The 12663-nt window shown below is 38.3% G+C and overlaps 1 protein-coding gene and 1 non-coding gene across 2 annotated transcripts in view; one reads left to right on the plus strand and one right to left on the minus strand.

Moving 5' to 3' along the window:
* The window catches only part of grb10a (growth factor receptor-bound protein 10a), a 73728-nt gene extending 63684 nt beyond the window's left edge, over positions 1-10044 (plus strand). Inside the window, exons 7-17 of the mRNA XM_077195344.1 lie at positions 134-249; positions 1595-1669; positions 1929-2066; positions 2655-2765; positions 2973-3071; positions 3964-4041; positions 4631-4747; positions 5058-5124; positions 5775-5862; positions 5954-6047; positions 6826-10044. Of these exons, the coding sequence (XP_077051459.1) occupies positions 134-249; positions 1595-1669; positions 1929-2066; positions 2655-2765; positions 2973-3071; positions 3964-4041; positions 4631-4747; positions 5058-5124; positions 5775-5862; positions 5954-6047; positions 6826-6972 (1130 nt within the window). The 3' untranslated portion in view covers positions 6973-10044. The remainder of the gene's footprint in view (positions 1-133; positions 250-1594; positions 1670-1928; positions 2067-2654; positions 2766-2972; positions 3072-3963; positions 4042-4630; positions 4748-5057; positions 5125-5774; positions 5863-5953; positions 6048-6825) is intronic.
* Positions 10045-10415: 371 nt separating this feature from the next.
* On the minus strand, positions 10416-10487 carry trnap-agg (transfer RNA proline (anticodon AGG)). The gene has a single exon. It is a non-coding gene; the product is annotated as a tRNA-Pro (tRNA).
* Positions 10488-12663: the final 2176 nt, after the last annotated feature.

Raw genomic sequence — 12663 nt, forward strand, 5'->3', positions numbered from 1 at the left:
CTCTATCCATATGCTCTGATTCTAAGTGTTTGGAGATTTTAAAGTGATCATGTGAAAATCCATTACAGCATTAACGACCACCATACCAGTAACTAACATAGTTTTGATGTCATCTGTGTTTGTTTGAATACAGAGAGGTGCCTGGAAGATCATGAACCGGTAGTTTCAGTGCAGGCCTGCATGTCTCCAGAGAGCAAGTTTCTCTTCAGGAAGAACTACGCCAAGTATGAGTTCTTCAGAAACCCACTGGTGAGTTGTCGCCGAGAACAACTGCTTCCATTCAGCCCACCCATGTGTTTGCTTACCTCTCCAGACCACCACTTCAAGCTTAAATCCCTTGAAATTAAAGTCAGATTATCCTTGAAAATCTCACTAAGAATACTTGATACATGACCTGCAAGCTATAAATCCCTTAAATATGTAAATATGTCAAACAAACCAACAAGTTCTCTCATTCCTGTTTTCCATATGCGAGAAAAAGCCTCCTTGTTAATCCATTTCCAGCCATTCAAGTACAGCTTGTACATGTTCCACCTCACTAAGCATGTAACCTGCTTTTTTAATTTTATAAGTCTGTACTCGACACCCTTTAACTGATGGCATTTCGACAAGTACATTTGAACATGTGTGGTATAAGCACCTTACGGTGTGAACACTGTGAACCATTTTATCATTCTTTATAAGCCATGGACTTTTTGTACGCTTGAAAAAATGTTCACGCAAAGGCTTAATCTTATTTGAGCCTGTGCTTTAGTATGGTATGTACAGTATGTGTCAGTGCTTGAGGCGTCTTTGGGCCGGTTAGTCCGAGTCTATTTGACGGAGCACTTAAACTGCTCTTGGTAATCCCTGGCTTTGGCTAATGCTTAGTGCAACTCGCCCAAATTAGCTTTTAGATGAGTTTCAGCTCGTGCGTCTGTGAATTTGTGCATGCTTCTTACCATGTTCAACTGATAAAGGGCTAAAGGTCATGCCTGGATTTGCTGATTATTAAACAATTGAGTTGTTGATTTAGTGTGATCAGCTCATCTACAATGTGTCTATTTTGCACTCTTAATATTTTAGTGTCACCCCTTCATTGCTGTGCACTTTTTTGCTGCATCGTGGCTGATTTGTAGATTGTCCACACAAACAAATGTCTCTGTATTTTCGCCTATTTCCCATTCATTTCCTATGGCGTGAACAACAGAAGTGTGACTTTTTTTTATGACCATTTAGCTTTTTTGAATAAAGTCCGCGTTTTTTCGAATGACTAAACAACACCAGAGAGCTAAGTATATAATCATATATATGAATCTATTTAAGGAGAAAAAAAAACTTTAAAAAAGTTGTACATTTTCAATCCGCAAAGTTTGTCCCATTCTTTTGCACTCAATCTTAGTCTAGCAAGAATAGTCTTATATAATTGCCCACTAAGAAAGACATCCAATCTGGGTCAGGTGAACCTAAAAACGTAATTATATATGTGATATGGCTTCCAATTACTGATCATTCAAACTAAAAGGTATTTTTAAATACTTTTTTCTGAGTTGCTGACATATGTTCAGTGCAGACAGTCTTTTCTTACCTCTCTTCATTTATCTTCCTCTCATAGAACTTCTTTCCGGAGCAGATGGTTGCATGGTGTCAGGAATCTAATGGCTCTATCCCACAGTCCCAGCTCTTACAGGTGAGGAAGACACGCAAATGGATCTGATACACAGCAAAATCTGGATTAGCCTACATTATGAACATGTGTGTCACACTTGCATGACTGTGTTATTGTCAGTGCAGCCGAATTAGCATTTTGGTGGATTCAAACAGCTTTTAAACTGCATACTCATGACTTGTGATAGCAGAGAGGTCGTGTTATTAAAGAATGGAAGGCATCCAGGTTTGAAAAACTCATTTTCCAGATGGCCCTTTGCTTTTTTTCCCCTCCTGCACAGAATTTCTTGAATTCCAGCAGCTGTCCAGAGATCCAGGGTTTCCTTTATTTGAAAGAGACAGGCCGAAAGTCCTGGAAAAAGCACTACATGTTCTTGCGGCGTTCTGGGCTGTACTGCTCTACTAAAGGAATGTCTAAGGCAAGCTTCTCTTTAAACTTTTTTTAATGTTATATTATGAATTCAAGTCTCTAAATTTCACATAAGAGCATATCAATGTTTTTACAACTTTTGTTGTTATACATCTATTATTTGTATTTTTTCTGCAAATAAATACTGTACAGTGTGCAACAAAAGTCCACATTGAAAGTCTGGGATTCATGATCTAACTGGCACATGAAAATAAAGTTTAAGGATTTTGGAAAAGCAAGGAACGTTTTGACTTTAACTTAATTAAAAATATAAAATGAACATTAACATATTGATATCAAATTTTTTATTCAGAGATTATTATCTATTAATAAAAAAAAGTTTGTAATTCAAATAAAACAAACTATAATAAAAAATTGTAACAAACTTCATCAAAACAGTTTAGAATAATCCTAATGGAAAAGTAGATTTTTTACTAGAGGTGAAATCCTAAATACTAGACATCTCAGATTTTTGGTCCATATTGTATTTTATTTTAATAAATGATTTGAGGATAACTGTTTCACTGTTCATACCATTCATTATGTAGGACTGTCTTTGGGAGTTGTAACGTGATGAAGTTTTAACTGGGTTGTTTAGGAGCCAAGGCACCTGCAGTTACTGTCAGACTTGGAGGAGAGCAATATTTTCACTGTGACGACGGGCAGAAAGATGCACAATGCGCCCACAGACTTCCAATTCTGCATTAAGGTGAGCAGGATGACCGTCAGTGTTTTCATGCATAAAATGAATAGAATCAGCGGCATTGAGAATAGAGGAAGCATGGATTGCACAATTTCAAAATCAATGATTTTTCCCCTTTAAATAACTAGCCATGCCTCACCTGGTACATTGCATGTTTGTCCTTTTTAACTTGAGTGCCTTGATTTGACAGTACATATGTTGCTTGATTGACAGCCCAGTAAGGGCAGGACTGAACTGAAGGAGTTGAAGATGCTGTGTGCCGAGGACGAGCAGAGCCGAACGTGCTGGATGACTGCTTTCAGACTGCTCAAGGTATACATGCATATCACTGCTACACTCTATACACACTCTTAAAACAGTGTATATTTACAAGTGGGAAATGTTTTTCTATATTTAAATGCACTACTGTATAAAAGTTTGGGATGGGTGTTTGTTTTTGAAAGTCGTTCTCAAAATTACAGTAAAAACAGTACAAATATGGAATATTATTACAATTTTAAATAACTGTTTTTAAAACATTTTAAATTGTAATTTATTCCTGTGATGGTAAAGCTGAATTTTAGATAGTGTCACATGATCCTTCAAAAATCATTCTAATATGCTGATTTGGTGCTCAGGAAACATTTATCAGTGTTGAAAAAAGTTGTGCTGCTTAATTTGAATGGAAATAATGATACTTTTCAGGATTCTCTGATGAACAGAAATTCCAAAAAACAATATTTTACATTATGAATGTCACTTGTGATAGCTTTAATGTGTCCTGGCTGAAAAAAGTATTAATTTACTTTTTTAAAAATCTGTGTACTAGACAGCTACTGTGCAAGTCAGCTATTTGTTGGCTTATTTTCTCTCAAGCTTATTTAATTTAAAAAAAAAGTCATATTATAAAAATAAATAAAAGTAATAATAATAATAATAGACTACTATAAGTAGCCATTGTGTTGTAACGCATAATATTTAATTTTTATTTGACTTTTTTTTTTTTTTTTTGAGACTTGGAAAATCTTGTAAAAAATAAAATGTATAATGATCATAACTATAACAACAACAATAATGGGAAATTATTTGGGAACATTTTACATGCTTAAACATCCATATTGTTTAGTCACAACAGACTTGGTGTGAGCAAGCTTTTACTCGGATATCCCCTCTACACTCTTGTCCATTCTTGTTAACTTGTTCAAACGCACTCTTTTCTTTCTAGTTTGGAATTCTGCTATATCAGAACTACAAGACCCCACACCAGAGAAAGACTGCCATATCAAACTTCACCACACCTGTGGTAAGAAACATGTTAATATGTTACTTAGTGCTGACTCTCTAGTGCAGTTGATGGGTTAAATGTGCTGCTTTCACGCTTCTGTGAGTTCACCTGGTATTATATGCACCCCGTGTACTCATGAGGAACGCTCTTGCTGAGAGTTCACTTAATCTGCTCATAACAGTATGAACAGCGTGCTAATGAAGCGTGCGGCTATAGATTCCTTTACGCCGATTTGCATTGGGAACTTTCATGCAGGGGAAATGTACGAAACACTGTGCTTGCTGTAAGGATTCATTTAGAAGGTATTTAATAAGGCTTTAGTGGTTTAATCAGAGGGCTATAATGCAGATCATAATAGGTTGTTTTTGAGAACAACCTGTAGGTTTTGGTCATAGACTTTAGCTACTTTTCCACTGTCGGGCCAAACCGTTCCAAATCCGGCAAGAAATGGTTCCAGTTATATTTCCACTTGAGCCTGGTACACCACGGCTCGATTTCAAACTGTTCTCGGCCCGATATTCTCAGCGCTGTTGGCTAAATAATAGACAACTGATCAAGCGTAATAATAATAATACTAATACTAACAGTAATACTTTTTTTACTATAGCGGAGTGTGTCAGAGAATTCGCTGGTCGCCATGGATTTCTCAGGAAGAACGGGTCGTGTGATTGACAACCCTGTGGAGGCTCAAAGTGCTGCCATGGAAGAGGGACACACTTGGAGAGTGAGTAGTTCGATACAAGTTTACTAAAGTTAAATCCTCTGTCAGTTTGACAGTAATGAATTAGAACAGGGGTGTTCAATCCTGCTCGTGGATGGCCACTGTCCTGTCGAGTTCATTTCCAATCCCAATTAAACACCAGAACCAGTTAATCAAGGTCTTACTAGGCATACAAAGAAACTTCCAGGCAGGTGTTGTTGAGCCGAGTTAGAGCTAAACTCTGCAGGACAGTGGCCATCCAGGACCGAGTTTGGACATCCCTGAATTAGGGTTTTTAGATAATTTATAATAATTTTTTTAAATCTGTATACAGAAGCGAAGTCAGAGAATGAATGTTTTGGGAAGCCCAAGTCCTCTACATCCCTCGCCGTTAAGTTTAGGTGAGTACTGCAAAGATTCAGACTCAGACTCTTTCAAAGATTTGTTAGCCAACTATGGGTACAGGTTCCATTGAATTGATTGTTACTCTATTGGTAATGACTGAACTTGCGACCATAGTTGGCTTTGGGAAACCAGCCCTGTTTAGTTCCTCTCTCAATTAAACTCTTTCTTCCGAAAAACTCTGATTGCTCTGATCAATCAAACTGTGCTCTGATTTCTCAGCTGGACCAGTGTGTTGTGATTGGTCTATCGTTTTGAGCGTATTTCAGAAATGCCACGCCCCTTACCATAACCGAGTGTTTCAACACACTGCTAACTCTACTAGGCCTCACCCCTTTTTTTGCGTATGCCTTGAGCGGGAATTAATAAAATGAAGAATATTGTGATGTAGGTTCCCGGAAGGAAACTACAATTGAGGTGTTTCAGGGAATTTAGAAACAGTGCTTATTGATATAGAGAATAACTCCCTTTAGAGTAAACTTTGTCAGTTGTATAACTTTGCAGACCTTTTTCATGCTCAAACAGCAACATATTACTCACTTAAAGTTGAAAAGGTAGAAAAGCATAACAGGTCCTCTTTACATGGTACTTTAATCGATATAACGATATTTCATGCTGGTAAATGTGCACGGTGCGTTCATGTCCCCAGTGATTCACAGGACGCAGTTATGGTTCCACGGCCGCATTATAAGAGAGGAATCCCACAGGATGATTATGCAGCAGGGCCAAGTTGATGGGTATGACATTTTTCATATTGATATGATGGGCAATATTAACTGCTGTTTTGAAAGAGGGCAGTCAAATTAATCATAGTTTTTTGCCTTGCAGGTTATTCCTATTGAGAGACAGCCAGAGCAATCCAAAAGCATTCGTTCTCACTTTGTGCCATCATCAGAAGATTAAACACTTCCAGATTTTACCTGTGAGTCCCTAAAAAACAGTGAATACATATTTCATTTTGCATGTATTAATATTATGTATAATTGGGGGGAGCGAGGCAAACTGTGAATTCTTTCTTATACTTAAAATGTAAAAAGGTTAATAAATTTACTGAATTAATGAATTGTCCAAAATTGTCCAGCCTGCACACACAAAAAGCTCTGTTATATTCAATGATTTTCACATTCACAAGTGCATAAAGAAAATAAGAAGTGCTTAATTCACAGCTGTTAGTGATTTAGAGAGGCACAGAAAAAAATGTTTGTTCTGTATGGCATGTAACATTATTTTCATGTTGTTTTATATTAAAACAAATATATCTAGGTCAAATATTATATTTTGTGCATGTCAGTGAATTCACACTGTATAAAAACATTTTTGTAGCTGAAAATAAGCCATGATTTATTAAAGGAAACGCTATTCAACTTTTCAACTATTTTTGTCAAATATTGGTTATATTAATTAATGTGAATTAAATTTATGATTGTTTATAATATTGTATTATATCATTTTTCCTTCAATAGGGAATTATTATTTTATTTTATTTAGTGTAATATTTTTTATATTGGTATTTAGTAATGGGTACCCCAATCTCCTTTATATTATGGAATTAGCATTTCATTTTTTATTGAGAGATTGGCTCATTTTAGGCTCTTGTTATCTTGACAGGAGAGTTTAATCATTTAAAAATGTATTCACTGATTTCTCTTCTCTTCTCTCCACCTCTTTTTCACCTTGCATTTCTTTTCACTCTCTGGCAGTTTGACGAGGATGGCCAGGTCTTTTTTAGCCTTGACGACGGCTCTACCAAGTTCACAGACCTGATCCACCTGGTAGAGTTCTACCAGCTCAACAGGGGCGTCCTGCCCTGCAAACTCAAACACCCCTGCACCATGGTGGCCTTATGACCCCATCCTGAACCATTCAAACAACACACAAATTTAACGGAGAAACTGGATTTTTTTTTATATAAATAATTTCCATTTATTTTCACAATAAGTTGACGCAACCCACGGGCATGAAAATGATCTCCATTTTTCAGACTGCTCTGGGATTAGTATAAAACATTTGGGAATAATTATGGGACAAAATCAACTTTCCAGACACCCTGTCCTTTGGTTTTGACAAGGGTGCCTGAAGTTTTTTTTTTTTTTTTAAACAGTCTTTGTGGTTAACTTTCACTGAATTCAAGATTTTTTTCTTAATTCTGGACATGCCAGCAGACACACCCCCCATAAACGGATTGGATTGGGACGGTCGTTTCGTTTGGTGTGTCTGCGGGGACTTGCATTGCAAAAAGTTACTTGATGACAATTGATATGTATTATGTTATTTCCTACCTGAACATTTTGCACTCTCAAGCTGAAAACAGGTGATCCACTTCATCCTGAGCTTACCGCAACAACTGTTACCCATTTGCCTTCCTCCTACTGTTCACCCTTTCTGTTGTTTGTCCTCTTCTAAACTCTTCCTGGGGATTCCCTGTGTAATGATGGGATAAGTGCAAAGGCAATGACAGTACTGACCATTTGAGGTGTGGCATCCTCAGTGACAGCCAAATAACATAACCCGGTCTTTCATACATCGCTATGTCTATGTCTTCAAGGAGGGACTAGCCTCAAGGGGTGGCAGACTTGCACGTCAACAAATGATACTTGATTGCTATGCTTTACCAGCATTAGAATTAGTTAAGTTTGGAGTTCTAATCAAGCTTTGCCTTAAAGGAATGTTCTGGGTTAAATATAACTTAAGCTCCATCGACACTATCTGTCACATGCTGTTGATTACAACAGAAAATGTACTTTGAATAACAAAAAGCGCGTCGGCAGTCAACTGGTTATAATTCAACTCTGTTGGGTAACAAACAAACCCTTTTTTCCTCAATATTTGTTTTTTAATTCCAAACTGTCAAACAAGTATGTCATAATTGACATTATGCCACAGATGCGCACCATAGCTTAAAGGGACAGTTCATCCAAATAATGTCAATAATTGTCAGCATCATGTCGTTCCAAACGTGTATGACAGTCTTTCTTTAGTGGAACACAAAAGAAGATATTTTGAAGAACGCTTTTGTCCTTAGAATAAAAGTCAGCGAGGTCAAATACAAAATTTTTGACACTACTGACATTATTTTTTTTATTCGAAACTTATAATAATATATTAATTTATACATTGTGAATGTATTATATTAATATTTGAATATTTCTAATATTTTCTCTTGTGATTCACTGAAGAAAAAAGTCTTTAGAACTACTTGAAGAAAACTGATTTAACTCAGAACGTAGGAATAGTGTTTAGGGCGCAAGGGTTAACGATCAGTAACCAAGATGTGTTCATTAATGTCTTTTTAGAATTATCCATATCATGTTAATCTGTTTAGGAAGATACATGGCCTGTTTGAGTACTGAATTTGCTTTTTTTCTGTCAGATTTCGCTCCTGGCATTGAAATGTCAAATCCATTGTTCGCAAATTATATTTGGAGCCATCAAAAACTTGACTCGGCCTAGAGTGCCACTGAAACTTGACCCTGCCCTCGTATCCCACCCTGAGCACAATTCAAGAGGGTAATTATTAGTTTCCTACACTGACTCCAGGTCTTCTTACTTCGTGAAGGTACCTAGCTGTTAGTATAGCCTGAAGCTTAACAACTGCCTTTTCAAATCACTGTGTTGTTCTTGAGCCAATGTTAAACCCCTAAAAGTGACAGGCCAGGCCAGGCCCGGACTGAGCGCCTGCAGGGATCGGACTTTGCGAAGTCACGTCTCACGGGCGTGCATGTAATCCTCCGGGGCTGTGTGACATAATGCGGTGAGGAGATTATCTCGCATGCCAGCTTTGTTACAAGGAGGTTAACAGCAAAAGCTGGTGTACGGTTACCTGTGGCACTCCTTCTGCAGTCTCCTGTCTGTCCCTGACGCCCGCCTTGTTACCCTTCCAACACTGGCCCAGCAAGACTAAGCTATGTTTTTTTATATGCCAACTCTGACAGCTGACTGTTACTGCTGAGCTACAACCACACGCGCCTAGGACGAGAGTGTGTAGCCAGACAGCAACGTAGTGTCGGCCCAGATCCGGCCCACATCTGACATGTGCTTAACCCACCTGTACCAGATGTGGGCCGGATCTTGGCCGACACTGTTTCTGTCTGGGATAATGCACACTGCGATTGTGAAACACTTTATGATACCACACACAAGCACCTTTTTAATTTTCACATACGATTCACGCTGTTTAACGTGTGAAATGCTTTAAGGACATTTATTTGTCTCAGATGTTCAGCTACAACTCTGATCTGCCTTATTTTATGTTATCGCTTCCTTGCCGCCTCATACGTAAATCGAATTTTTTAAATTGTTACGAAAAGTGGAAAGTACAAGCATTACGCATTCGGTGTCTGGGATTGTGGTTGGCTATCATCACGTTGTTTAAATTTAGTAATTTAGTCACAATTCCAGCCTGCACGAGGTGGACGCCTGAAAAAATAATATTCTAACTGGAATACGCAAGTGTGAACGCTGATTCGTTTCGTCCAACTCGAGCTCAAAGTGTTTGGAGGATGCATATTTTCGTCAGACCTGTGCTGTTGTGCGGCTCACAATTATGAAATGCCAAACATGCATGTGAAATATTAGCTAACTTCCCCTACCTTGATTATGCTGTTTTGGTATTGATTTATTGAACACAGGTGATTGAGTTTGTTTCACCTGTATGTATGGCTCATATGCAGCAGTCACACTCTTAAGTATGTGAAGCCTATGGAGAGGTAGTAGATCTAACACTGTATTAAAACACCATCTATTCCTATATAAATGTGGTGCGCTCCAAAACAGAATGAAGATGTTGTGCATAAAGTGCAAATCATGCATATTCCCTCTCGACATGTACCAGTGTGAAATATTTTTAGCTTGTATCGTGTTTTCATTTTTATGTCACAAATGTCTTTTTATAAAGAGTATATATTACAGTATTAAATTAAGATTGTCTTCTGTTGTCATTTTCCACTATTGAGAACATCCAGACTTTTTCCAAACTGCACAAATAGCTCTAAGATTACATTCAATGATTTGCACATGCATAAATTCAAGTAGTCTATAGCTACATCATTTGATAGATATGTACTTTATAATGATAGAAACATAAGTTTAAACGTTTGAACACATAAAAGTATATTGTTTTTTATTTATAACAGTAAGTTTAAGAGAGGCCTATAGGCCTACTTTAACACTATAGCCTATACACTCCAATACTGATTATTAATAATTGTAGTATCTCTGTAGGCTGTGTGGTTAATAGAAGGGTAGTTCCAAAAAAATTTTTTATAAAAAAAATAAAAATCTATGCAAAAAGGGGCTCGTCCGGGATTTGAACCCGGGACCTCTCGCACCCTAAGCGAGAATCATACCCCTAGACCAACGAGCCATACAATTTTTAAGCAGTATGGTGTGCCACGTTGGATAGGGAGAAGCTACAGGACCATAGGACATTCAATGGAGTGAGTTTAGGATGTTTATTTTAGTTTTGACGAATGGCGCCATCTGGTGGCATCAACCTGCAGTACAGAGGTCGTTCAGTGGCCAGTTACACAGCCAAGTATCGTATAGTTTGCGACATCGAGGCTGGATTAGCACTGCTTGATAGCCTGGGCCCAGTTTTTCAAAAGTAATCCAGTGGGATTTCGGATCACGGATTGGATCAAATCTTGGAAATGCGTTTTTCAAAGGCAAAAGAGGGATTCCGAACCAAGATCTGAGGGGTATTGCACAAAAGCAAGATAAGGGATTAAGCTGGGATTTTCCAGTTATCCTGGCTGAATTTAGCCTGACTCGGTTGCATGAAGGGAGGCTAAATTATCCTGATCCCATCAGAAGTGTGGATTCAGTTGTGATTTTTCAAACCAAATAAAACCAGAGTTTTTTTTTAAGTGAATGATCACAAATTCAATGTTTACTGATGCTATATACATTTATTCATATTTGAAGCATGCATGTCACATCTAATGATATATGGTAAACAAAAACGAAACAAATCTAAAATCTCAAAGCTATCAGCTGTCAAATAAACATCACTGTTGCTCACAGCTCTATAATTTCAAAGTATATTAATGGTAATGACAACAAATAAACTCAGTCATTCAGTAGTTAAAAGTAATTTCTCACAATTGCATCTCTAATTGCATGTCCAGTGTGTCCTTCATTAGGTAAGAACATTGGCGGCTGTTCTGGTTCTTCATCAGGCTCAGGTCCATCAAAATTGTCATCAAGAGGAACATGACGCCTGGTGGCGATCTTATGCAAAACAATACAGGCAAGGATTATGTTGCATGCCAGCTTGGGTTGTACTCGCAAGTAATTAAGACACGCAAACCGTCTCTTCAGGACTCCATTTAAGCTCTGTGTGCTTGTGTTTGCAACTGGAAAAGGGGTCATTAGCCATGATAGGAGTGGATACGCACGGTCTCCCAATATGCCTTTTGGTCGGTGGGATTGAAGCTCTCTGTATAGTGCATTCTCTCTCAGAATACGTGCATCATGAACAGACCCTGGCCATTTCACAACACAGTTGGTTATTATGAGGTCAGCGTTGCCCACAAGTTGGATGTTGATGCTGTGTCTCCCCTTTCGATTGACATACTCCCTATCCCTTTCACAAGGTGCTTGAATATGTACATGAGTACAATCAATAGCACCAATAGTGCATGTTCCCCATTTGAAAAAACTTGTGCTTAGTCTGAGCTGTCTGGCCATCCTTGGGAAAGGAAACAAATTGATTGATCAGACTGCCCAGTGCTACTGACATAGCCTTCACCACATTACTCACGGTTGCTTTTCTCACTCCCATATTGTCACCAATTACTTACTAGAAAGTCCCACATGCGTAAAAGCATAGTGCGATTAAGCACTGTTCCTCCACGGAAAAAAGCATGACTCCTTTGGGTTTGGTGTTGGAGTGTTGGCCTGACAAGATCTGCAATGTACTTAATTGCGAAAACGTGCATACAGTTCTTCTAATGTGTATTGCTCGAGTGGTTTGGCACGCTCAGCATGCACCCTTTAACGGTACCTTCTCCTACGGTAACGATGAACAATACCTACCATGTGGATGCATCTGTAGGTTAAGAAAAATGAGTGCAAAGACATGATGTGTTTAAATGGTGTCACCCATTAACCAGCAATGAGCTGATTGGTGTAACCCTAATTGATCACAAGCCAAAGCAATCATGCTCAAGGCTTTTAAGATCAGTGTTGGTGACACCACAGAGTTGGAACCATGGAATCAAAAGAGACTAATTTCACTGTGGCAGAAACCTGTGCAATACTGGAGGGTGTTCGGGCCAATTTTGCCTCGATAGTAGGAGGTTTCAGCTCTGTAAAGGGAAAACTGACCAAAAAAGGAACACACAACATTTGGGAGGACATAACCAATCATGTCAATGCCATGGGGTCTCGCCAAAAGAGGACCATAAAACAGGTTATGCTGCGATAGAAGAACCACAGGGCTAAGTGCATGATGCCACCTGATTTCACAATCGGTTATTAGCCTATTTTAAAAGAGTCCCACTCGGTCAGGCTTTCACTGTTAAAGTTGATTCCTGCGA

Source organism: Siphateles boraxobius, unplaced genomic scaffold, assembly GCF_051911475.1.
Source record: "Siphateles boraxobius isolate OS27281-9 unplaced genomic scaffold, OSU_SipBor_1 33, whole genome shotgun sequence".
NCBI classification, from domain to species: domain Eukaryota; kingdom Metazoa; phylum Chordata; class Actinopteri; order Cypriniformes; family Leuciscidae; genus Siphateles; species Siphateles boraxobius.